The following is a 26294-nucleotide window of genomic DNA, read 5'->3' as shown; positions in this document are numbered from 1 at the left end:
CAGCTAATTAGTACAATGTCTCTCTCACTGTCCATCCCACTCATCTAGGCTGTAGGACGCCGCCGCGCTGTGAAAGGAGAGTTCAGCCACCGGGCCAAGCTGAGCCACTTTGTCACCTCGGCCCCTTTTCTCCACTGATTTTATAATAATGTTTCTGTTTGTTACTGAGAATGGGACTAACCCAGATGCCCATTTCCATGGCGTTGGGCGGGCAGGGGAGGACCGGGAGGGTTGATCCCTGCTTGGATGTGTAATTTATTTGTCTTCCACTCAGTTCCGCAGCCTATCCTCTGTTGACCCCTTGGCTAATGTACGACCCATTAACGCGTATGGATAACAGTGGGAAGAGCCCTGTAATGGCCTGATTAAAGAAATCTGCCATTCTGGCTGCATTTTGCGGCCGGTTTGTAATGAAGATGTCAGAGCGCTGGACAGATAGTGCCAAGTCTCCGGGCGAGGAGAGACAGCTTGCCCCAGCTGAGGAGCCACGATAACAATGAAAAACAATCACAGGAAGGAGAAACAATGTCCATAGTAACAAGCCTCTGGAGTCAGACCCCTCCGCACCGCCAGTGCCTTGGCAATAGTAACGGCCAGGCTGTGGGACTGAAGGGCAATGGATGAAGGAAAGGCAGCTAAAGTCTTTCAGAGACAAGGAGAAAGCCGAGGAAGCCGAGGGTCAGGAGTAGCGCTCACCGCACGGGCTACAACAGCCCAGGAAATGAGAACGCATTCTGTGGGAATCCTCAGGCCTGGCCAAGCCGGGGCGACCAACGATGTCATTTGGATTGGGAAAAAATATTCATGTCGGGCGACATTGTGGCAAAGTGACAGACCTTACGGGAGCTGGGCGATGCAGCTACACCAGCCCTACTGGGCCTCATCTCCTGAGGAGCACCCCTGCTGCTCCAGCCCGCAGAGAGGTGAGGGGAGCATCGGCTCTTCTTTCCCCTTCCCCGCCCCTTTCAGGAAGGAACAGCACAGTGCAGGGGACTCAAGGAAGAGCACAGAGCTGCATCGGCCACGGTGTGGCCACAGTCTGACCCACAGAGTATTCCATACCTGGGGGGGGGAGGGGCACTGCGAAGGAGGGCAGGTGGGGCTGTTGTCAGCCCCACCCCCCCTTTTGCATGAGGTCTCAGCGGGGGAGATGCTTTAAGTCACAGCCAGAGGCTTTCAAGAGCCATGCCAGCAGAGGTAGCTGAGGGCAGTGGGAGCTTCCAGCCGCATTCCCTTCCTGAACACTCGCTGGTTTGCAGCTTTGATCTATTTCTCACCCAGAAGAGAATACATCGGACGAGTACAGATCTGATCAGTAAACACCAGTCCAGGGCTTGAGTGAGCTCTAATCTTTCAGAGCTATTTGCAAACCAGCAGATTTGTCAATTCTCCAATTGCTCCTGTACTTCTCTGCTTTTGTTCTCATGGCTCTGAAACACTAAGGTGCCCCCTTAGGAGAGGTTCAGGTATAACCAATACCCGCTCTCAGTGCAAATACAGCAGAGGAATGTGAGAGACCCACTCCCTACAGCAATGCCGTGTGCTCCCCGCAGGGACACTGTCTCCAGATGCCCTCTCTCTGGATGGCAGGAAGGGCAGAATAAGGGCACTCAGGGTGGCAGGTTCAAATAAAACCCTTTGTCCAATCTATAGCTATTGTCTAACCGAGGTTTCTGGCCCATATTTGTATTTTGGCTTTTGTTTATATGGGTTTCCACCGCCTGAGTTGGACTTTATGTTTCAAATGACTCAAAGCACAAACTCCACCCAAGTCCTGGAGTTTTGCATGGTTCCCCCTCAATATCTTAAACAAACAACTCTACCTCTGCCACAGGTGGGAAAGGCAGTGCACGTTTGACCTGGAATGAGGCCCAGGTTCACATACCTCAGCAAACCTTTCCACTAATCCAAGCTGAGATTCGGGATTGCCACGAAAAACCTAAAACCCAGTGATGCTCTTTGCTCCACACAGTTCTGCCAAGGTGCTAACGGGCCAGGCAGACCACATGGCTTTTGTGATAGGGACAAATATCCATTAGAGACAAGGGCTGAGAACATAAAACTCATGTCACTTGTGACTTAGTGACCGATCATTTGATGCCGGAGGAAATGCTGCTGCCCACCCTGTCTCCAGGACTCTTCATGTGGCAATCACCACAAACCAGGTGTTTATCATCACTCGTCAGGGCAGCGCCAAGAGAGCTATTACATTCCGAAACACCCCACAGCAACCTCGGCCTCTTGAGGCTTTGCTGGCTTTGTGCTGCCAGGGGACAAATCCTCTCTCCTGGCACATTCCCCCTGCCAAATTAAACCTGGCTCCAAGATGAACAAACAAATGGAAACTCAGAACCCCCTTCCTTTCAGCACTGCACTCGGCAGGTTTCCACAAATCCACTAAGATTGTTCTCAGGTGGTTTTTAAGGCCTTTCCCATGAAGCCTGAGTGGATTTGTTATTTCAGCGCATGCGACGTATAAGACAGGAATGATCTCACTGCATCTTGTCCCTTTAAAGAACATAAGGAAGAAAGCCCTGGTGCTGAAGAGAGGAATATGTTAGAACTTATGGAGAGATTCATAGATTCAAACAGCAGGCCTAGATGGAATTTATCAAAGCAGCATCTTCATGAATGATGCAAGGAAGCCAGGAGAACCCTTCCCCAGCCAGAGAGGTAGCTAGCCTTTTCACTGATGTTGCAATGGGGTGAGACACAGCAGAATATGATTTAGCTGAGCCAAATGTTAATGTTCTAGCATCACCATCAGGAGAGCAAGCTCTACAAAAACAAAACAAAACAAAAAAAACCCACCTTCCTACAACTGAAGGCTGATGGATCTTGATGGTGATGAAAACGCTCCTGCTGGTCTATAAAGATTTTGACTTCGATAAAAGAAAAAAAAATCTCACTGTATCAGCTGCCTGACCCCACAGGACTTCTGCCCACTGGGGCTGCATCTGAGCCAAAATCAAACCAGCAAGGCTGGGTGTGGTTGGACCTGAGGACCCTAATCTGCCTCTCCACTCCAGAACTGGTCTGATCTGGGCCCTACGCAACACCCTGGCGCTTGTGCAAGAAGCTCAGGGAGTCAGAGGAAGCTAGAGATTATTCATGGTTCCTAGCAAGTCAGCGGATCTCCTCTCCCTTTCCTCAAATTCAGCTGGCAGAGAAGGAGCCTGGCACTGGCTTTTCAGCAAACAGGATTAAAAATGTTTTTAAAGCAAGATTTTAAACCTTAAGCATTTCTTTGAAAACATTGGGAGGGGAAGAATTGCCCCTGTGTAAAGCCTTATGGAGTTACACGCAAAACCCAGCCTCTCACACACTGGGCTCTTGCTTCCTTTAGAGATTCCCTCCCATGTCAGCCAGTGCCGGACTTTAGCCGGGACAACGATAAACGTTCTGAAACATGCTAAAGATGACACCAAAACATGCTGGATTTCTTCCCTTGCCACCCTCGTAGGGATACATCTGATATTGCATTTATCACAAAAGGCAGCCTCTGAGCCAGTGATAATTCAGGAGACTTCATCCTTTTAGCAACCCACAATAATGAACAATTTGGGTCAATGTGGGTTTTGAGCCTTGGTGGAATTAAGAAAGTGTCATTTCCACATCAATTATTGAAAGGTCGCTACATCTCCGCGGCCATAAAACAGCAGCTGTAATGCAGGTTTAAGGATTTTCTTACTACTAGTGAGGATGAGATAAGTCAGACTGGGCCATTCCTGATTGGCATTCGTGCTCACAGGAAATTGGGTAATTAGCGCCTGCCTGATTCTGCGAGCTGCCCTCATTCTCACATTCTGATTGACATCCCCATTACCCTACTCATCTAAATGGCTCTGAGCGATTCTGGAAACTTTCCATTTTAAAAAGCTAAAAGAGGTATTCAGATGGGGTTTCTATAGCTCATTTTCACTGCCAGTCACTTCTCCCTATAGGCATCTGAGAGATTATTTCACAACAATGGATCCAGGCACGGGGGCTCTGTATCATGCCTCCAGTGTGGCCTGGAGCAAGTCACATAATCTCTTTGTGCCTCAGTTTCCCAATTGTAAAATGGGGATAATAATCCTTCCCTGCCTCCAACAGGAGATGTTCAGATACTACAGCAATCAGACTAGGGCAATAAGTAAGTACCTAGGTAGCTAATCTAAAGCCTAGATTTCAATATATAATCTAGGACTGTACCTCCAATAGATGTATTCAGGGGAACTAATCACAGGTTTCCTTTCCCTTCCCCTGATGAAAATAGCACAAAAACAGTTTGGTTCAAGACCCAGACTGCTACTAAGATGCAGATACAATTCTGAGCCCTGAAGTCCCACTTCCACAGCACTTTGGTGGAAATCCCAACACCCCTGGATCAGACAAAGCAAGATTTTTCTAATTACGGGCACCTCCAATCTCAGTACCTGAAAACCACATTGGTTCCTCCCGATTTGCACATCCTCCTCCTCATGTCCAATAGATAGTTCTGGGAGCAGAATTTTACTGGCAATATTCTCTGTGATACACAAGAAGGTGTGGAAACCAGCTCACCCTTCCCCCACTGAGTTCTACAGGGCTGGTGGTAGAAATGTTTTCTCGTGAAACCATGCGGCTATGACCCAGAGTAACTGCAGAAAGCAGGCGAGGGCAGTAACAAAGTGGAAATGTTCATCACTTTTCCAGACAGAGCTGCACTTGACGTGCAGGATGGCATTGGACAGTTTCCAGCTCTCCCAGAACAAAGCGTGAAATACACTCTGTTAACTGACATGTGCCAGGCATGGATGTCTGGGGATGTTCTCAAAGCATTCATAGAAAGGAAGAGATCAAACAGCAGTCCATAATGCCTTGCTTACTTCAGTGGAGGGCAATTCTGTGCAGAATATACTCCTCTGAAAATAAACTGCTCCTATCAAAGTCTAAAAAGTAAACCTGTAGCAAAGTCCTGCCACGACAGGATGTTCCAGGCATAACAATCACTTTTCTTAATATTTTAAAAAAATGAACAAACACCCTGAAAAGACAGATGCAGAGACTTTCCTTCCAGGTGTCCAGTAATGTTCTGTCCCATGCAGAACTGTGCCAGCTCACTTGTCTAAAGGGGAGGTGGTGGGAGCAACCGGGGCAGCATTCTCAAACAGGATCAGTCTGCTGGAAAAACTTGGGTCATTTACTCCAGTCCTTTCCATGCTGATCTTCAGCAATGGGCTCTCTGTGTCCTTACTAACCACAGGAAGACATTGATCCAGCTCCTTTCCTGGACACCCCTTCTGCATGCGTTTTGCTCCTTCTCCCGGGATCTGCAGGATTCCTTAGACTGAGCCCTGCCTCCCAGAGCTGTAGCCCCTTCCCCCCAGCAGGTTCCCAATGCTCCCCTCCCAAGGGGACCCAGGCAGTCACTCCAGGGAAACGCCTCTTCCCTGCACCTTAATGACAGCCCCACTCTTTATAGAGAACTCCTGTCCCCGCCTTAACGGCTTTTAATGAATGAACAGGCTGGGCTGGCCCTAGGCCTCTGCCCACAAAGAACCAGAACACCCTGTTACAGACGCCAACCAAGGCCATGGAATCTGGCAGAGAAACTGAAAATGGACTGGCTCTGCATAATGCCACCTAATAATCCCTGCCTCAGATGGGCTCCCTAATCCCTTTCTTCAGCTCCTGAAATTTAAATTCCATGCTTAGCAACCACAAAGGATGCAGCTTTAAGAGTGCTAGAGATGAGCACCCTCAGCACCCCAGGGAGATAGAGAGCGCCCAGGGTAGAGAACAATGCACATCCCCAGTATACTGCAGCAGGGACAGAAATACCTCAAGAAATATTTCCCCTCAGAGACAGCTCACGGAAACGCAGCCATGATTATTGATGCTAAGATGTGGGAAGCCCTAGCTTGGAGTACATCAGCGCTGTGATTTTTATACCAGTCAGCAAAACAGACAGACTGAGAATGGGCTGACTCCAGACCTCCAACTGCACCTGAAACCTCCTTCCAGGTTAAAACACTAATGAATACAGGAAAGCATGTAAGAGACTGGGACTCACAAAGGAGATTGAAAATGCTTAGGTGAATGGGCTCCCGGGAGGCCTGCTGGCCTCTGGATGTCATTCTTGTTTCCCACAAAGGGAATGTCACAACATTTCAAAGGCAAAAAAAGAGCTGACACCAAATGGCTCAGGCTTTTGAAATCCTACGTTTTTTGTTGTCTTTAGAGCTACAAACTAGTTTCTCATTCTCAACCAGCAATAGATGCCACTTGTCTATTCCTGGGCAAACCGAATTTGTGACAATCTGCAAAGAAAATGCTGTACCTCGCATCCCCCTGGGTGAATACAGTGTGTGCCACAAGTTAAGTGCCTTTGTTTCGGAGATAAGGGAGGCTGCTGCTGCTGTTCCACGGGGCTGCAGTGTCTGGCTGCGCTGACGAACGTGAAGGAAAAAGGCAGGGATGAGCTCTCTTTGGTGACGTTTCCAAAAGCAAAGGGTTTTGAACACATAACTTCAAAGTTCATGAGAAGGGGGAGGGAAGAGATGGCTATCAGGGTGACAGGTTTAACCACATTAAAAGAGTGCCCCTCAGAGACTCCTCCTCCAACAGGCTTTGATCCATTTTTTATCCACATTTCCTTTCATTTCTCTCCTTTTGTTGACACATGACAGAGGAATCGATACCAGAGTGAGTGGAGCTGAGACATGCTCTGGTTTTTAATCCTGTAGCTGAGTCACTTCTGTGAGCAGTCACAAGCCCTGTCTGGGCCCGTTATTAAATACTCCAATTCTTGCCCAAGTAGTTACAAGATTTTTCCAACTCAGGAGACCCTTGACCTTAAACTGACTCACAGGACAGGGGACAAAAGGCCCCTGCTGAAAGTTCAATACGTTTGAGTAAATCAACTCCAGTTATGATAGGAGGGAATTTTTAAAGCCTTTCCCACCTTCATAAAGTAGATATACTGCTCTGCATATTCTGACACGGATGCGTAGTTGGCTCAAGAGCTGTGACCCTCAAGAACTGAAGTGGAAGACGAGGCCATTCTGAGTCTCCTGTGTTTGCATTAGGCGATTTTCAATTCCAAATTGAGAGCATTCTAAAAAAGTCAGGGTGAGTATCCCCCAAGACCCTGACAGTTGCAAACCTTCCCTTCCCCCTTCCCAAACAATAATCACTTGATTAAAAGAAGGAATGCACCCCTCCATACTCTACAGCTGTTACTGTGAATGGATGGGGAGCATTTTTTAAACATGTCTTCAGGAGCAGCCAATTAGCTGAACAGTAAGAGGCCACCCACCATTTCTTTAGAAGACTCTAAAGGTGAAAGTGATATAAACCCTCAAGGTTCAGTGTATACTTCATCCACGAGCTCCCCAGGGTTAGGGAGAAGCTTCCTCTGAAGCAGAGACAAGATACAGTGCTAGATGGACCATTGGTCAACTCTAGTACAGTGAGACTGTAATGTTTCTATCAGTCTCCTACTCCCTGGGCAGTGCTGGCACCTATCTGCCTGTGTAGCTTTGTGCTTAAGTTCTTTCGTTTTTAAATGAGGGTTCACTGTTTCCAATTTTGCCTTTTGCTGGAAACTCTGAGGCTGGAGGAACCTAGTCCCAAAGGACCGGTAGAGCTCAAATCAATGTCAGACACGTGTCCTTGCTGACTAGACTTTGCTACACTGTAGAGAAATAGAGCTAACAGATTTACCAAGTGGGAAAGGAGTGGGGAGAGGGAGAGAGAACACACTTCAGATGAAAAAGTTCATCCATTTAAAATAATTAATAAATGATGAATGGCATAAATTACCATGGGATGTGTTATGATATGTTGCAGAGACTTCTACTGATGCCTATGGCTGATTTTAAAGCAACCCATTATTAAGCCCCTATAAACTGAAGTGTGTAAATCATGTGTGGCTGTCTCTAGAATAGGTTAGAACACAGCTTAAATACTTCATTAGGGAAAAGACAATTTCTGTTTTCAAGTAGTAATGATGTCTTTATAATCTTCCTTCAGACTGTTACCGTTATAATTCAATTACACGAGACATTCTAGAGAAGCTAAAATAATTGCTAACTGAACCTGCAGCTCCACACAACCACCGTAAGATACTACAAACTAGGATGGATAATTCCTTCAGTGACCGTGCCTCTTCTCTACCTGGAGCACTGGTAAAATGCTAAAGAATGACAGACACGGCAATTTGGGGTGAGGCGTAACAACGAACTTCCTTGTCAAAGACAAGGGCCATCAATGTGAACAAGCTCAATAAAGACAATTCATTTCCATACATGTATACCGATCCTCCCAAACATGGCAGAACACCGGAAGGGAGACAGGAGGCAGTGGGATTAGTATAATGGGTGGGTCTGGCAAAACCCGGATGTGAGAAATAAATGGGATTTCTCTGGACCACTTGATGATACTGATGGTTGTGTTTGGTAGGGTGTATAAGGAACTAACACATTCCAGAGAATTCCTCCAGTAGCCTTAGAATCATAGACTATCAGGGTGGGAAGTGACCTCAGGCGGTATCTAGTCCAACCCCCTGCACAATCCCCAACTAAATCATCCCAGCCAGGGCTTTGTCAAGCCTGACCTTAAAAACCGCTAAGGATGGAGATTCCACCACCTCCATATAGGGTGACCAGACAGCAAATGTGAAAAATCGGGACAGAGGGTGGGGGGTAATAGGAGCCTATATAAGAAAAACACCCCAAAATTGGGACTATCCCTATAAAATCAGGACATCTGGTCACCCTACCTCCCTAGGTAACCCATTCCAGTGCTTCACCACCCTCCTAGTGAAAAAGTTTTTCCTATTATCCAACTTAAACTTCCCCCACTGCAACTTGAGACCATTACTCCTTGTTCTGTCATCAGGTACCACTGAGAACAGTCTAGATCCATCCTCTTTGGAACACCCTTTCAGGCAGTTGAAAGCACCTATCAAATCCCCCCTCATTCTTCTCTTCTGCAGACTAAATAATCCCAGTTCCCTCAGCCTCTCCTCATAAATCATGTGCTCCAGTCCCCTAATCATTTCTGTTGCCCTCCGCTGGACTCTTTCCGATTTTTCCACGTCCTTCTTGTAGTGTGGGGCCCAAAACTGGACACAATACTCCAGGTGAGGCCTCACTAATGCCTTTCTTTGTGTCTTCCCCTCCCCTGCCCCACAATCAACATTCAGGTCCCAAATAATTAACAAGGAACTCCCACGAATGATGAACCAGTGGCAAAGGCTTCCTAGTAGGTGTTACTTCCTGAATGCTTAAGTCATGTGATGTGGCAAACTGCTGGAGATATATGGGTCAAGTCCTCAGCTGATGTAAATCTGTGTCACTCCATTGACCCCAGTATTGAACTTCAGTGGGGCTATTCTGATTCACAGCAGCTGAGAACTTGGGCTCTTCGTTCTGTGCATGTCACAAGTTTGTAATAGAAGGCAGCACATATTTCGTACTCCCATTGCTTTGGGAATGGCATGTTTCTGGTGAAAAGTAAAGTGTACTTTTGAACATGCCTAGGAAAGGGATGAATGATGGGAATAGAAGTAACTGTCTACGGTATAGCCTATATACTACAATCCAGAACATAAAGTCTCTAAACCCAGGACACAATATGATGGACTCTGTAGGCCTGACTCTTCACTCACACAAGTTGTACACCAGCATAATGCCATGGATTTAAACTGCGTGAGGGGAGAGTTGGGCCCTGTACCAAAACCTGCCGACTAACACCACAATGGGGCTGAGGGCACTGTTATCTAGGAGTTGCTATGGATATCTACAAGAGAAATGCCTTTGTTATCTAGTATCTGTAGCATTCAGTTTGTGTTGAGCTTATCACCCCGGCCAAGCCAGTAGCCCATTATTTCTTTACTTTGAGACAGTAACACCTGTTCAACCCCCTGGTAGCCAATGAAGTCAGGGAGATGGCAGGATGATCATGTAACCTGAGAGCTTCAGTCTGTCTCAGTTCAGGTGACAGAACTCCCACCTCCACTTTGCATTCCTGTCATTGTGACCTCAGCATTAAAAAGCAGGAAACCCACAGAAAGACCAGCACACAGAAGCAGAGGAGGAAATAACTGAAATCTAGTTAGACTTTAAAGCGTGGACAACGCAATCGAATTACAACTTTTTCTCTCAGGTCAAATTTTGTATCCATCTGGGCTGCCTTCCCCCTCCTCTTCCCCCTGCACAAGTAACAGCCTGGTAAGAGTTGTAGGAAAACAAGGAAGATGAGAGGTGCAAGCACTCCTTTACCTTTACATGCCCCTGCAGCTCCCAGGTGATAGATCCCTGCTAACACACGCCAAATCGCAGTTTGCTCATCCACCATGATTCCCAAAGTCCCCATAGCAGTTTGAAGCTGGGCAAATGCCACAGAAGCCTTCTGCTTCTCTTCAGTCTAAAAGGAGGGAAAAGAAACAACAAGAGAAACTTAATTGTCTCTAAAGCTAGAGCAGGGGAGTCTTGAAAACACAAATACTCAGACTCAACCTTGGTGGGAAATTAAAAAGGGCACCAAGATGCCAAGAGAGGAAATGGTGGAAAATTACTAGCGATGCTCGAACATTTCCCAGCCAAACATTTTTCCTTCAGAAAATGTCCTAACTGAAGCTTTTCATGGGAACGTGATGTTTTGGAGAAAATTTTGTTCTGGGACAAAAAAAAATTGAAAAAAAGCATTTTGATAAGGTTGTGAGATAGCATTTTGATTTTTCACTTTGAAATGACTTTCCATTTCAAAATGTATTTGATAAATATTATAAACTATAATATAAATATTTTAAAAGTTAGAATTGGAACAAAACATTTCCATTTTATCTAAACAAAATGTATCAATTGATCCAAAAAGAAATTTTGGGGACATTTTGAAATGTTTTGATTTCATTCTGAATCCGAATGAAAACCAGTTTCAACGTGGAGATTCCGAGTTTTGACAAGCCCTAAAGATCACAATTAGCCTGGTATGTGTAGAGATGCCATCCGAGTAAACCTGCCCTGATGCCGAAGGAGCTCGCGCTGATTCTCCTTCCCAGGCTGAAGGAGGTCTCATGAACCCAGCACTTTGCCTGCTAATGCGAGTGCACATTTAGTCATGCCTTGGGCTGTCACGTCGCATTCAGTTCAGGAGGTACAGGCAGGAACGGTGGCAACCCCAGGGCAAGTTGGATTTTATTGTCATTTTGGTCTTCACCTCAGCCTGGCTCTGCTGCCAAACACAGAGCAAACTGGGCAGGAGAGTTTGACTGGAACTTTGCCGCAAGCACCAAGCTCAGCATGTTAGTGATTCCCCCTAGAGTATGAACATGTCTTTGCAGATTCAAGCTGGCACCTCGAACACTAGGCGTGTAGTAGAGGCCCTGGTAGCACTGGGCTGGCTGGCTTCACCGCTGCACTGTCAGTTTGCTAATGTTCAGAGCACGGGAAAGCACATGCAGCATGTTTTGTGGGGAGGCATTGCCAAACATTCCCATCTGCCTCGGAGAGGGCTGTGCTGCACAGGTCAGTTCTGAATCTGAATTCTAGCCCCCCACCAAAGACCAGGATGGTCCTCAGCCGGGGTTTCCTGCAGTCCATCACAGCAGGAGAGTGAGAAAACAGTTACAAGTGTCAGATCCAGATCTGGACTCCAAAAGGCACTTCTGCTGCTCAGGGGAGTGGAGCTCTAGGGTCTTTATCCTTAAAAAGAAGAACAGGAGGACTTGTGGCACCTTAGAGACTAACAAATTTATTAGAGCATAAGCTTTCGTGGACTACAGCCCACTTCTTCGGATGCATATAGAATGGAACATATATTGAGGAGATATATATACACACATACAGAGAGCATAAACAGGTGGGAGTTGTCTTACCACCTCTGAGAGGCCAATTAATTAAGAGAAAAAAAACTTTTGAAGTGATAATCAAGCTAGCCTAGTACAGACAGACAGTTAGATAACAAGTGTGAGAATACTAACAAGGGGAGACAGATTCAATGTCTGTAATGGCTCAGCCATTCCCAGTCCTTATTCAAACCGGAGTTGATTGTGTCTAGTTTGCATATCAATTCTAGCTCAGCAGTTTCTCGTTGGAGTCTGTTTTTGAAGTTTTTCTGTTGTAATATAGCCACCCGCAGGTCTGTCACTGAATGACCAGACAGGTTAAAGTGTTCTCCCACTGGTTTTTGAGTATTTTGATTCCTGATGTCAGATTTGTGTCCATTAATTCTTTTGCGTAGAGACTGTCCGGTTTGGCCAATGTACATGGCAGAGGGGCATTGCTGGCACATGATGGCATATATCACATTGGTAGATGTGCAGGTGAACGAGCCCCTGATGGTATGGCTGATGTGATTAGGTCCTATGATGATGTCACTGGAATAGATATGTGGACAGAGTTGACATCGGGGTTTGTTACAAGGATAGGTTCCTGGGTTAGTGGTTTTGTTCAGTGATGTGTGGTTGCTGGTGAGTATTTGCTTTAGGTTGGGGGGTTGTCTGTAAGCGAGGACAGGTCTGTCTCCCAAGATCTGTGAGAGTAAAGGATCATCTTTCAGGATAGGTTGTAGATCTCTGATGATGCGCTGGAGAGGTTTTAGTTGGGGGCTGAAGGTGACAGCTAGTGGTGTTCTGTTATTTTCTTTGTTGGGCCTGTCTTGTAGGAGGTGACTTCTGGGTACTCGTCTGGCTCTGTCAATCTGTTTTTTCACTTCAGCAGGTGGGTATTGTAGTTTTAAGAATGCTTGATAGAGATCTTGTAGGTGCTTGTCTCTATCCGAGGGATTGGAGCAAATGCGGTTATATCTTAGAGCTTGGCTGTAGACAATGGATCGTGTGGTGTGTCCTGGATGGAAGCTGGAGGCATGTAGGTAAGTGTAGCGGTCAGTAGGTTTCCGGTATAGGGTGGTATTTATGTGACCATCGCTTATTAGCACAGTAGTGTCCAGGAAATGGACCGCTTGTGTGGATTGATCTAGGCTGAGGTTGATGGTGGGATGGAAATTATTGAAATCATGGTGAAATTCCTCAAGGGCTTCTTTTCCATGGGTCCAGATGATGAAGATGTCATCAATGTAGCGCAAGTAGAGTAGGGGCGTTAGGGGACGAGAGCTAAGGAAGCGTTGTTCTAAGTCAGCCATAAAAATGTTGGCATATTGTGGGGCCATGCGGGTACCCATAGCAGTGCCGCTGACTTGAAGGTATATATTGTCCCCAAATGTGAAATAGTTGTGGGTGAGGACAAAATCACAAAGTTCAGCCACCAGGTTAGCTGTGACATTATCAGGGATACTGTTCCTGATAGCTTGTAGTCCATCTTTGTGTGGAATATTGGTGTAGAGGGCTTCTACGTCCATAGTGGCCAGGATGGTGTTTTCTGGAAGATCACCGATGGATTGTAGTTTCCTCAGGAAGTCAGTGGTGTCTCGAAGATAGCTGGGAGTGCTGGTAGCGTAGGGTCTGAGGAGAGAGTCTACATAACCAGACAAGCCTGATGTTAGGGTGCCAATGCCTGAGATGATGGGGCGTCCAGGATATCCAGGTTTATGGATCTTGGGTAGCAAATAGAATACCCCTGGTCGGGGTTCTAGGCATCACAGATCTTGGGAGACAGACCTGTCCTCGCTTACAGACAACCCCCCAACCTAAAGCAAATACTCACCAGCAACCACACATCACTGAACAAAACCACTAACCCAGGAACCTATCCTTGTAACAAACCCCGATGTCAACTCTGTCCACATATCTATTCCAGTGACATCATCATAGGACCTAATCACATCAGCCATACCATCAGGGGCTCGTTCACCTGCACATCTACCAATGTGATATATGCCATCATGTGCCAGCAATGCCCCTCTGCCATGTACATTGGCCAAACCGGACAGTCTCTACGCAAAAGAATTAATGGACACAAATCTGACATCAGGAATCAAAATACTCAAAAACCAGTGGGAGAACACTTTAACCTGTCTGGTCATTCAGTGACAGACCTGCGGGTGGCTATATTACAACAGAAAAACTTCAAAAACAGACTCCAACGAGAAACTGCTGAGCTAGAATTGATATGCAAACTAGACACAATCAACTCCGGTTTGAATAAGGACTGGGAATGGCTGAGCCATTACAGACATTGAATCTGTCTCCCCTTGTTAGTATTCTCACACTTGTTATCTAACTGTCTGTCTGTACTAGGCTAGCTTGATTATCACTTCAAAAGTTTTTTTTCTCTTAATTAATTGGCCTCTCAGAGGTGGTAAGACAACTCCCACCTGTTTATGCTCTCTGTATGTGTGTATATATATCTCCTCAATATATGTTCCATTCTATATGCATCCGAAGAAGTGGGCTGTAGTCCACGAAAGCTTATGCTCTAATAAATTTGTTAGTCTCTAAGGTGCCACAAGTCCTCCTGTTCTTCTTTTTGCGGATACAGACTAACACGGCTGCTACTCTGAAACCGGTCTTTATCCTTGTGCTTCTCTACTCAGTCCTCCAGCCAGTAGCACTCATAGCTGTGCTAAGACAGTGCCTGGGACTGGCCAGATGCCTTTGAACCCAGCACCATTACCTCTTTAATACAGGAATCTTCATCACTGTTATTAGACCCTTCAGAATCCAACTACTCTCCTTATATGCAGCTAATCCTACCTACGCTCTTCACAGAGACAGAAAGTACAGTACCCTCTTTTTTTTAAAGGCTCCTGGTTGCTGTACATGAATTAAAAAGCATAGATTTAATTTTGAGAGGTGCTAAGAACCCACTGAAGTCAGTGAGAGGTGTGGGTATCCTTGAGGAAAAATCCTGAAGATGGGAAAATGATCACTTTGCTTTATCAGTGTGTTTCTTGGGCCACCCTGCAGAATGAGAGAATTCTATTCTAGGAATGTTTACAGAACACTACACAAACACTTCGTTCACAGCAAGGCCGGCTGTAAATCTACCCCGCCATGCACTAACCAGCGACCCCTGCAACTGTGCACTACCAGTTCCCTAGTGCGCTTCTCCCATTTCAAAGCCGGGTAGATCAGAGGGCACCACAGAACTTTTCGTGTGGGGCTGCAGGGTCCCCAGGGACACTGCGTGGGGTAGGTTTACACCCCAGCTTGCTGTGAACTAAGGGTATGGCTACACTTGGGACTGGAGGGGCGATTCCCCGCTCAAAAAGACATAGTCACACTAAAAGTAGCATGTAGCCGACATGGCATGAGCAGCAGGAAGGGCGAGCCACCCCGAGTCCTTGCCTGGGGTCTCAGACGGGTACGTCCTCATGGCAGCCAGCCCGTCCCACAGCTTGCATGGCCATGGCTACACTCTACTTGCTGTTGCTTTTTGTTGTCGTGCTCACAGAACTAAAAGTTAGTGATTGCTGAGAGGTACGCAATCGTGACTTGATTACGGTTGTGATGGGCAAACAAAATAACGTCCCAACCAGTAATATACATACTTGGGGCTAGATTCACAAGAGGGACTGAGCCGCATAACTGCCCCCTTAGGTGTCACTGGCATTCACAAAACCACCTCTCAGCTGCCACCTAACCCTATAGGTACCTAAATTCTCTAGGTGCTTAAGTTTCCACCAGTGAAATCTTGTAGGCACCTGTTTCTGCCAGTGGGCATGTGCAAAGGCACCTAAATTCTGACACCACTGACCTGCTCACCACCTAGCGTGGGTCTAAGCCCCAGCCAGATTCACAAGTGAGGCGTTCTCCTAGCTATCTCATTGTGGGGCCGGGTGCCATATGCATGCTGCAAGCTCACCTAACCAACACTCCTGGAGGAGGCTTCTCTTATACCCAATAGCCCAGTGGTGAAGGTACTCACCTGGGGTGAGGGCGGCGGGTTCAAATCCCCACTCTGCTTTATTCAAAGCAGAAACTTGCACCAGGTGGCTCACTTCCCGGCTGAGTGCCCTAACCTCTGGTCTGCTGGGTCTAAGGTGGCATCACCCCCACCGCCATCTGACCTGGCCGGGGCACTTATCTCCAGGCCTGGCTCACAATGATGGGACTTGAAGCAAAAATTGATTCAGGGAAGTTCAACAGCCTGTGATACACAGAAGGGCCGACTGCATAATCACAGTGGTCCCTTCTGGCCTTAAAAGCTCTGAATCTATGAAAAAAATCATTGACTCTTCTCAGCACAGTATCTGCAACTGGGATTTGCAGAGAAGTGAAAATTATTATGATTAGTTACACAATTATTATTAATTAAATATATGTGTTCCCCAATTCCAATGCTACAAAAATTATCATTTTAATGCACAATTAGTCACAGATTTTAATTAAATGTTTTGTGTGATTGTATTAAACCCTGTATTTAGGAGAGTTGGTTACTGATTTAACGATTTAATCACCTGATTTATATTTTCATACAATTTATATAATTCTGTATGTTGCCACAGCAATTTGGACTCTAACCATCGGTCTTCTCTCTTCTTGCCAAATATTCCAGCCTGCTGTTAAATTAAGTCAGCTAAATTGCTTCAGCCTACCCAGCAGCCCGAACTACATCCTTATCCGTTCATTTCCAATATACTATTTGCCCTGTAGATCTTAGTGTCAGTAATATTTCCATGATGGGATATTAACAAATAAGACAAACCTGAATTCCTTTCCCCTGTTCTAAGAGTTAAATCTAAGCAGGAGCGTTATATGTCATGAACTGGGAAATGGACAAATGTCAGAGCCACAAGGAAAGTTACATTTTTATTTTTCTGATGTGATGAATGGCAAAAAATCAGGTGCCCCAAATCCGCACAGTGATGAAAAACAGAGACTGCCACAGAGGCACAACGTGAGCTGCATTCAATGCCCAGAACGGGGAGGAGGGACTGTTTGAATGTTCTCATCCTAACGCCGTCACCACGTTATTCTGGCTCTTTCTCCAAATAATAGAATCTACTGAGGATATAAATCTTGGTTGCCAGTGAAAGATTGAGTGAGTAAGTTCCCAATGCAGATTAGAGAAGCATATAAATGAATGGCGGGCTGGCTTCTTGCAGAAATGAAACAAATAGAAGAGACACTATCTATACACACACTTCCAGGGAAAGTTCATTCCAAATATTAGCAGCGTAGGACCAGATCAAAATAATAAAATGGCACAAAATCTGAGCACCGGCATACGATGGGGCCAGCATTGCTGTATGGGAACCATATTTTATATCCCTGGCTTCAGGACTGTCCACCGTCCAAGAAGTCAGCCATGCAGTCCTCAGGGACTGGCAGAGGCTGGGAAAGCCATTTAGAAGGGAAACAGGAACAACGTCCACCCCTCCTCTAGTCACTTCTTGCCCATGAGGTGGTGAGATCCCCCGATGGATGCAGCAGGCAGTGTTCGCATGCAACTGAATGGCCACGCTCCAGCCCCTGCCATCCACAACAAAAAACTAAATCCCATTGACCCAGGAGAAGCACAGACTGGATTCCCTGCAAGGGCCGTTTCCAATGGCAGCAGGCAAATGGGTTTCAAGTGGAAAATTTTGGGAAAACAGGAGTCAGAGTTGGGCCGAGGGTCAATACCAGGTATCATGGTCTGTGCTCAGGTTCCAGAGGTTGATCAGGGATCAGAATCCAAGTCAGAGCTCCATTAACAGAGAAGGGCCATCATGGCAGCTAGCTAGGGAACCATGTTATTGCCTACATACTTTCTGGTCCACCCCATGAGGTGATATAGGATCAAGGAGCCAATCAGGGATCGCTAAAGCAACTGTCAGTCAGCTCACCCAAGATGGTGCAACCTCGGTGGATTATGGGTTGCAGGGAGTGACCAGGTTACAGGGGTGGCCATATGGGGCTGTTCATTGCCAGGGAGCCCTGCAGGCCTGGGTTTAAATCCCACCAATCCTTGCAGCAGCAGAAAGGCTGTCTGGGCTATCTTTTCCCCCATAGCAGGCTCCACACTGTCATCTTTGTTTCTTTTCAAGACAAGGAAAAGTAGAGCATCGGCCTCGCAAGCAGTGGTGAGGAGTCTTTGCAAGAGGAAATGTATCAGACTAAGCCCATCGTAAGCAGAGCTGTCTACGGAGCGGGCAGGGGGAACTGATTTCACTGCTGTCTCCACGCATCACACCCACTGCAAGCAGATGGACCATCTTCACATTTCATCCCTGGGTGCTGGCCTACACAGAACGTCATTTCAGCCCTCAAGCCCACATAGGAGATCCTCGAAACTGTGTAAGTTTTCAGCATGTCAGTCACTCTTTGCCATCACCCCTTCCTTTGCTTGCCTATCACGGATTGTAGCCCCTCTAGTCTCACCAGCTCATGAAGGCTCTGAGCCCCGCTGCTGCACCCACAGTAGATGCTGCACCCTTGGGTGGGTTCAGACAGATCACTGCATGAGTGTGTTTTGTACAATGTCCAGAGCCTCACCGATTCATGTCAGTTCACCAAGCCGATGTCACGTACTCACAGCCTCTAATTACTATGAGCCAGAGTTTAAATACCTTTGAAAATCTGGTCTGACCGTTCGGTGATGGCTTTGAACCAGTGACCTACAGATGAAAAGTTCCATCTCTCCTTATCACTCCCTCACCCATCCAGTCACCCTGGGGGCTGGCCAGAAATAGACCTTCCACAAAGGGCTCTTCCTCTTCAGTTTCGGCTGGAATTCTCCATCATTTCCGCCTTGGCTGCAGGGGTGAATTCTGTTAACGGGCGAGATGAGCCCAAGCCCCAACAATCACCAGGGCGGAGGCTCCCTGTTTGTGCAGCACACAGCCCAATGGGCTCTGATCCTGGCTGGTGCCTTTCGCTGCCACCCCAGTGAGACTAATCACAAATGATGATCTGGACTTCAAACTCCTTAGTGCTGCAAACTGCTGGCTATTGGCTCAGACCCATAGCTAACGAAGGGCCCAGTTCTGCCTCCTTTACTCACCTGGAGGAGTACTTTGCTGCAGTAGTGTCCCATTGGTGCAAGGGCAGCAGCATCAGGACTAGACACGGAGGGCAAACAGTGTCAAGAAGCTCTCATTGAAGGCACTAAGCTCCTGCTTCCTCCGCTGCAGGGGTTCAAAGCACAAAGGCAGGCTGCCGGCAGCAGGGGAGCAGGCAATGGGAAGGATAGCAGCTTGCATATGCAGTCACAGACGCTAACCAGGAAAACTTCTGTGAGCTTCCTTTATTTCTATATGATGATCTACTAGAAAGCGCCTGCTACGGGCATCCGCAGCTTACACATCAGTGTATTAATTCCATTGTATCAGCCCCCCAAAAGCTTCCCATGGCACTGTAAATATCATTCTCCACTCCCGCCCGCCCCCGCAAGGAAATCCTGGGAGCATAGCCATTGGCTGGCTGTCTCATGTCAAACCCCAGAGAAGGGCTGGAGGGCAGATTTCTCCTTGCTGCCACCATCGCACAGCTGGTCGCAATCCTCCTTTGCTCCCGGCTTTATTAAGTTCCTGAACTCTTCTTTACTCTGGACTGTCAGGCCAAGTTCATCCCAGTGCAACTCTGCTGAAACCACCAGGAATTTGGCTGGTGCCTCTCTCCTGTTACAAAAAAACCCCACCCCCGGGCGAGTCATGCAGATGCTTGTGATGTCACAGAACTTTTCCTTTTAAAGAGGATTTTCCATCCGGACACATGCAGCCCTGAGGCAAAACAAAACACTTGGGAGCGTCTACAGGGAGCGCCACTGCCTTGGCAGTGGATAGACTGTGTGATCTAACGGGTCTTTGCTGCTGCTATTGCCTATGATAAGGCTACTGATGAGAAAACCCATTTAAGGTCTGCAGTTTTTTCCAAACACGTGGTTGGAGCTGGGCTGTCTTGGCTAGAGAGAAATCCATGATATGACAAAGGAGCTGGTAGAAGGAGAAGGAACAAGGCCTTGAAAGCAGAGGGAGAATATGAAATAGACAAATTACTGTGGGAGAAAACAACCTCAGTAAAGAGCATCACTGGGACTGGTATAAACACACAGCAGGATGAACAATAATTCAAGCACACGTGGAACCACTTGTGTGAATCATTCTGTGGATTAAATTAGTTTCAAGTTAAATTAATCCAAGTTCCAGTGACACTGGCTTTGCTTCCGACATGTGAATACTAACATGTGAACTTCATGAGAATAGCCATATCCCTGCAAATTCCATGCAAAGTAACACTTTGGAGGTGACCATCATTCAAATTATGATACAAAATGGGCAAAATTCTTCAGTGCTCTAGATGCAGCCTTTAAAGCTCTGCAGCTTTGACGGCAACGTGGCTCTGTGATGGTCAGCCAGCAGGTTAGCCAAGATTTTCCAAAGCAATCTGTGATTGTGGAGACCCTCTTTGAGACATTCAAGGGGCCTGGTTTTCAAAACGCGCTCCGCACCCACCCTCTGAAAACCAGGCCCACTGAAAGGTGTCTCAGACTGGCCATTCAAAAACAGAGATACCCCAAATCACCTGTCACTTTTGGGAATCTTGGCCATTGGCTTTCTCATTGTACAGACTATAAACTGCAGTAAATGCTTTTGTTAGAAAAAAGGGAGGGGCAGGGAGCTGTTGGTGGTTTTTTAAATTTGACTTTGGTTGTTTTATTACGAGATTCCTGTACTGTAGTGTCATTTCCCTTAAACCCAACCATGGTTTTCAGAAACAGACTCAATCTCCAGGGTTTTATGCAAGTCAATGCCTCTGGAATACCTGATGCCTCATTTCTCTTTCAATCTGCAGAGTTTAGCACAGCATGTTGCAATACTGCACGTGGCAACTCATCCCGTCCTTTGGTGCGGTGGCGGGATGAGTGGCACAGCTGGGGGTTCCTCTCCCAGTTAATATGGCTGCATGATTTATTCTCAATAGGCAAGAAACTTAGAGGACCTTCCCCTCATTCCCCGCTCAGCTCAGTCACTTAATAAGCCCTGCATGCTCTGCAAACAGGCAGCTTTCCTCGCCGGCTCAGAGAAACAAAAGCAAAATCTATCAGCTCTGGTTCTTCTCACTCCTTAGAGTGGCTTCATGGGCCTGGCCAGCGCTGGGCTCGTCGGAAGCGAATCCCTTTTTTTCTAGGGGTTTATACCTTGGCCATGCTGTGAAGTGCTTCTCTGCAGCCAGGGAGTGGACGTTGATTCAAAGTGATTTTACTTTGTGAAAGCCGCCGTGAAACTAAGTGCCCTCTATACAGGTGACATTTTCCTGGGCTCCTTCTCCCACCGAACATAGGTCAACACAACCCCTCACGCTGGCTTGCTTGGTTGCCCTTGCATTGGCTGTGCTATCTAAAGCAGCTGCGAGCCCAGGCAGTGTTACAGCCCGACAGCACCAGTCCAGCTGGCCAACGGCAGCATTTCTGGTTCCCGGGACATTTCAATATTTTGACATTTGGTTTCAGAACGAAACCAAATTTTTCCAAATTTCCCACAAACCAGAACTTCAAAAGAAATAAAGTTTCAGAAACACCAGCGCACGGTGATTCTGAAACAAAATATGCTCCCCGAGCCCCAGCTGCTGAAAACGACACTCAGTTTGCACAGCACCCCAGAGCCCTGAAACTCGAAACCCTGGGGTGCCCAGCAGCCCGCCAGCCAAGCTGGCAGGGAACCAGGCAGACAGGGCTCTGCCACCCTCTACCTGCAATTCAATGAAAATTCCCCAAACTGTTTTCACAAAACATTTGGGGTTTGACAAACTGGCATTTGTTGACAAAACTCTGCTTCATCTGAAAATTTCTAAGCAGCCCTACTCGGCTTGCAATGGACACGGCTCCATCACAGAGGCCAGGGAATCAGCAAGGAACTGCAGTGAAGAGGCTAACTTTAGGGGGCTTTACCTGGAGAAAATGCAAAGTTCCCTGAGTGCTTAATGCCATATGACCATGTGCAGCCGATCTCATTTTGTTTATATCAGTTCTCATCACTCGCCCATGGAGCTGCACTGTAACTTTGCAGGAGTTGGGGTGAAGTTCGGGTTTGCTGTGAGCTTTGAATTAGAACAGGTTGGGACGCAGGATCAAAACCAGGCAAGCCAGAAACAAGCCCTAGGGACTTAGCCAATCTTTACATTCACTTAATAAACCCATCTTATTGATACAGGATAGAGTCATGTAGGGAAAGGTTTACAACCAGCCTTCAGCCGGCTCAGAGCGAACCCAATCGTAGGATACAGCTCGGATTCCTCCTGACTTCATGGGGTATTTGATTCTTAGTCCCAAGGGATAGCTTGGGAATACTTGCTGGGCTTCCTCCCCTGAGCTGCAGTTTCTGCAGGACTCTCCGATAAGTAACATGGTGCTACATGCATGCTGTATGGTTCTAGTTCCATGTTTCAATTTCACACGTTAGTCTCTCTCCGTCTGCACCTCAAGAGCACAGCAAAAGCTTCGCTGTGTTTTGAATGTCACTGCAGTTCAGTCCCAGGGACAGGAGATATGCTGGTGGAAAGGGATCGTCACAGATGTATTTAATAAACACATAGCGGTATGATGTAGATGGACACGTACCTATACCCCACACATATACACATAGCTATAATCTCAGCAGGACTGGCAGCCAGGGAGCTAGTCCTCCCTTGTCCCTTGTTTTAGCAAATATTTTGGAAACTGATCACAACACACAATAAATCAACCAGCACTAATTGGTGCCCAATTCCAATCTCTTGACCAGCCTAATGGATCTTTCCCAAAGAAACAGTCAACTTTACATTGAGAACAGGCATGAAAGATTTCAGGCCAGAGGGTACATGCCTGGCATAACAGCTTATAATGGAAAAAGAAGAACAGGAGTACTTGTGGCACCTTAGAGACTAACAAATTTATTAGAGCATAAGCTTTCGTGGATGCATCCGAAGAAGTGGGCTGTAGTCCACGAAAGCTTATGCTCTAATAAATTTGTTAGTCTCTAAGGTGCCACAAGTACTCCTGTTCTTCTTTTTGCGGATACAGACTAACACGGCTGTTACTCTGAAGCTTATAATGGAAGTGTCTTCCCAACCCTAACCACTGTGTCACTACCCTAAAGCTGCACTGTCTAGAATGGCGCAATTTGTTTTCAGCTCACTCTGCTGCAGAATCTCAACATAACCCTGCCCCGCCCTCGATTGCTAGGGGTGGGTGTGAAGGTTTTTCCTTTTTGTTATTAGCCCCTGGGTCTGCCACGCGTAGTATGCAATCAGCATAAATCCATGTTGTTTACTTGATACCCCCCGGCAGTATTCACAGCCACCAGAGAGAGAAATACGAAGCACCACTGAGGGAGACGTCCCGTCTGCTTCTCCTCCACAACCGCCCTAATCTGAAGAGGAGGCACAATATACGCCCAGGCTTGTACATACAGTCTTGTAACACTAGCCAGAAATGCAGCTGGGCTGTGCTTCATCCACATTAGGAAACCAGCTCTCTCGCAGCATTGCCGAGCACAACCCAGCACATCCAACCACTGGGGTGACCGCTGGAAATCTGGAAGCCCTTGGTGCCTAGGAAGTCACCGCTCTGTCTGAGTCATGCCTTTGTATTGGTGGCTCAACCCCTCTGAAAGGAACAGGAACTGCCTGGGGAAATGGCTGTTGTGACTTTCCTGTTAATTTCTTTTCCACTCCTCTGGGCACTCTTGTTAACGCGTGATGCACCCAGGAGCTGAGCAGCTGGAAGAGGCCTCAGGGAGCAGTCTGAGTAGAACAAGGTGATATTGTTTCAGGAACAGATCCAGCTCCAAACCCAACCAGAGATCACACGGGCCATCTGGTGGTGCTAGGCAGCGGATGCTCAATCTAAGCCTAACATCTGAATCTGGCTTAAAAAGGGCCTTTTGCGATGTCGGGAAAGCTTCCCGACTGATGGAGAGGACGTGCATTTCTGTTTATCTTGCCACATTTGCCAGTTATCGGCGATCGCAGACCCCTGCACACGTGCACCTGGAATGGGTCAGAGATTAGAAAACCCATTCTGCAGTGCACGGAGTTCCCACTGCATGGTGAGCAGCCTGTCAGCAATCTGCAGATAAAAGCTCTCAAACAGGCACTGACACCACAGACCACAAGGCATCTGCAAATGCCGCTGCAGTCCAGCAAACCACTAATCCCCAGACTGAATGTCCCAGATGGCACAAACTGGCAGAGAGGCTCATGAGAGCTCTGAAGGAGCCAATAGACTCCGCGGTCGCATTGCCCAGAGATTGTCGGAATCCTGCCAGGGAGATTTCTTGCATTTTCATTCTTTTCACTTTGCTGATTTGCTAAGACTAACAAATGTGCACGCTGAAGAATACATTGATGGATTTGAGGCAACATTAACAGGCTGGCTTAAATATGCGCCATTTTCATTTTTCTATACTGACTGTTAATTAGGTCACTTTCCTTCATATATTCGCCACATTAACAGTGCTGGGGAGGAAGAAGTGAAGCCTAGAGAGATCAGTGAGTGGGAGAAAGGAATAAAAAATCCTCCACTTTGTACTGAAAGACTTCAGCTAGCACGGTGAAGAGCATCATATATCGGTTTTCTGACACAGGCGTCAACTAAAATGTAACTCAAGAAGCCCTTTGCCTGGTGCAGCATCTCAGAGATTGCAGCCTGAATTCCTGTTTAATCCCATGGGCAGCAGAGCAACCACGAAGAAAGGAGAAAAGAAATACCCCAACCCTGCGTCCTTTCCTTGTCAATTTCAGAGTCACAAATGCAGGTGGATCCAGCCCTCCCCACCCACTGCTGCCAAAGATACAGTGCACCTGCAGAACTGGCCCGTCACTCACATCTGCCATGTAATGCACCGTGGGGCTGGAAAAAATGGACCAGCAGCGCTATTGACCTGGGCACTCCGGAACAGGAGGAAGGCATGATGAAAGAAGGTCATTACGCTGGGAAATAGGCAGCTTCCATTTTAACCCTTTGGTGAGACTGTGAAAACTGAGCTCATTGCCTGGTGCATTAGCAGTGATCAGTAACAGGCCATGCCCTGCCAAACCTGGAAACTCCACCCAGCCTCTGGCCAAGGGATCAATTGCAGAGCAGCTAATTTGTCTGGCCCTGGGATTTGATTAACAGCTACATAATGAAGACTGAAAATTGAATTGTACCAAAAGCTGATACAACTGTAAATTGCTGTGATTCATGCCAGTGCTTTGGTGCATTGGTAAAATGCCTAATCCCCGCAAACAGCTAAAACTGATAAGGAGCAGATGCTGAAAACCAAGTGTAGTTATAGCCCCTAAAAATATGATTCTGATGTTCTCCAAAGCCTGATCTCACCCATCTGAGAACTACTATCGCACAGAACTATCAGAATTATTCACACAGACAGAACAGTACATTCTGTCTGATTTCACTGAATCAGGGACAACGGAGGCAGACATGTTTCCTTAAAGGTGCCGCAGTGAGTGCTGAATTTTGAAAGACAAGGTTGAGACAAACTCTAATCCCGCAGGGTGCTAGACTGCTCCAGTACAGACACCAAGAAACCAGTGGCCCACAGTCGCCCAGTCTCTGCCTGCTGGCTCTGCTTCCCTCCACCAGCCCTCCCTCAGACCAGCTAGCAGCGCCTCTCAGGTACCCACTGTACAGCTGCGCTGAGGAATTTCAGCTCCTTCACTTGCACTGGGTCCCACTGCCTCATCCCCCACCACTCCACCCGAGCTCAGCATAACCCCGCACAACACAAGGCCGTTCTGGATCTTATTGCGGTATCTAGCGTTGGGAGCCAAAGCGAGAAGTGTGGGTCAAAGTCAGTGTGTGCTAGGGTCAAGGGGACAGCTCCAGACTGGGTGGTCCCAATCACTGCAAGCCGGATGCCACGGCGCACTGCGTTACTACGGCTATTATTGTCAGTATTTACTATTGAGACTACCAGAGCGGCTAAGAGCCCTAGCCAAGGACCAGGTGCTGTCCAGACAGAGTGAACAGATGGTCCTGTCCCAAGGAGCTCACCAGAGGAGAGACGATAGATAAGCTACCGCTGGGGAGCGCTCAGACCCAATGACACAGTAGCCATCAGCACGATACCCAGTGCTCTCAGCACACCCGGGGCTAGCCATTGTGGGGTTTTTTGTAGACAGCCTGGCACAGGAGAGTTTTACGGGGGGATTTGAATGAGGAGGAGGAGGTAGCTTAGCAGGGGATTATGGGAAGCTCCTCCGAAGTGCGAGGGACCACGTAGAAGCAACCACAAAGCAACCTGTTGGGAAATGTACCAAGTGGGCGATGGAGGCTGGCACCGCTGGCTGGTCAGAGGTGGGAGTCGACGTTCTGGTGTCATCGTATGGGTCTGGGACAGGCCAGGAGCGAATCAGGCCACTGGAGACTCCATAGTCACCCCTCTCTCCCCACAGAGCAGTATGAAGAGATTGGATCTTGCAGTCCAGAAAACCATTTCCACGCTAGTTGACAAATAAACTC

The 26294-nt window shown here is 47.3% G+C and overlaps 1 protein-coding gene across 15 annotated transcripts in view; it reads right to left on the bottom strand.

The window, feature by feature from the left end:
- Positions 1–26294, bottom strand: part of MYO18B (myosin XVIIIB) — a 198265-nt gene that overhangs the window by 141475 nt on the left and 30496 nt on the right. For all 15 annotated transcript variants that reach the window (XM_065568882.1, XM_065568889.1, XM_065568886.1 and 12 more), the window contains one exon: positions 10251–10395. In XM_065568882.1, coding sequence (XP_065424954.1) covers positions 10251–10395 — 145 coding nt within the window. The remainder of the gene's footprint in view (positions 1–10250; positions 10396–26294) is intronic.

The sequence above is a fragment of the Chrysemys picta genome, chromosome 15, assembly GCF_011386835.1.
Source record: "Chrysemys picta bellii isolate R12L10 chromosome 15, ASM1138683v2, whole genome shotgun sequence".
Taxonomy (NCBI): Eukaryota; Metazoa; Chordata; order Testudines; family Emydidae; genus Chrysemys; species Chrysemys picta.
Note: the sequence above shows the minus strand (reverse complement) of the source record. Positions and strands in the feature narration are given on the sequence as shown.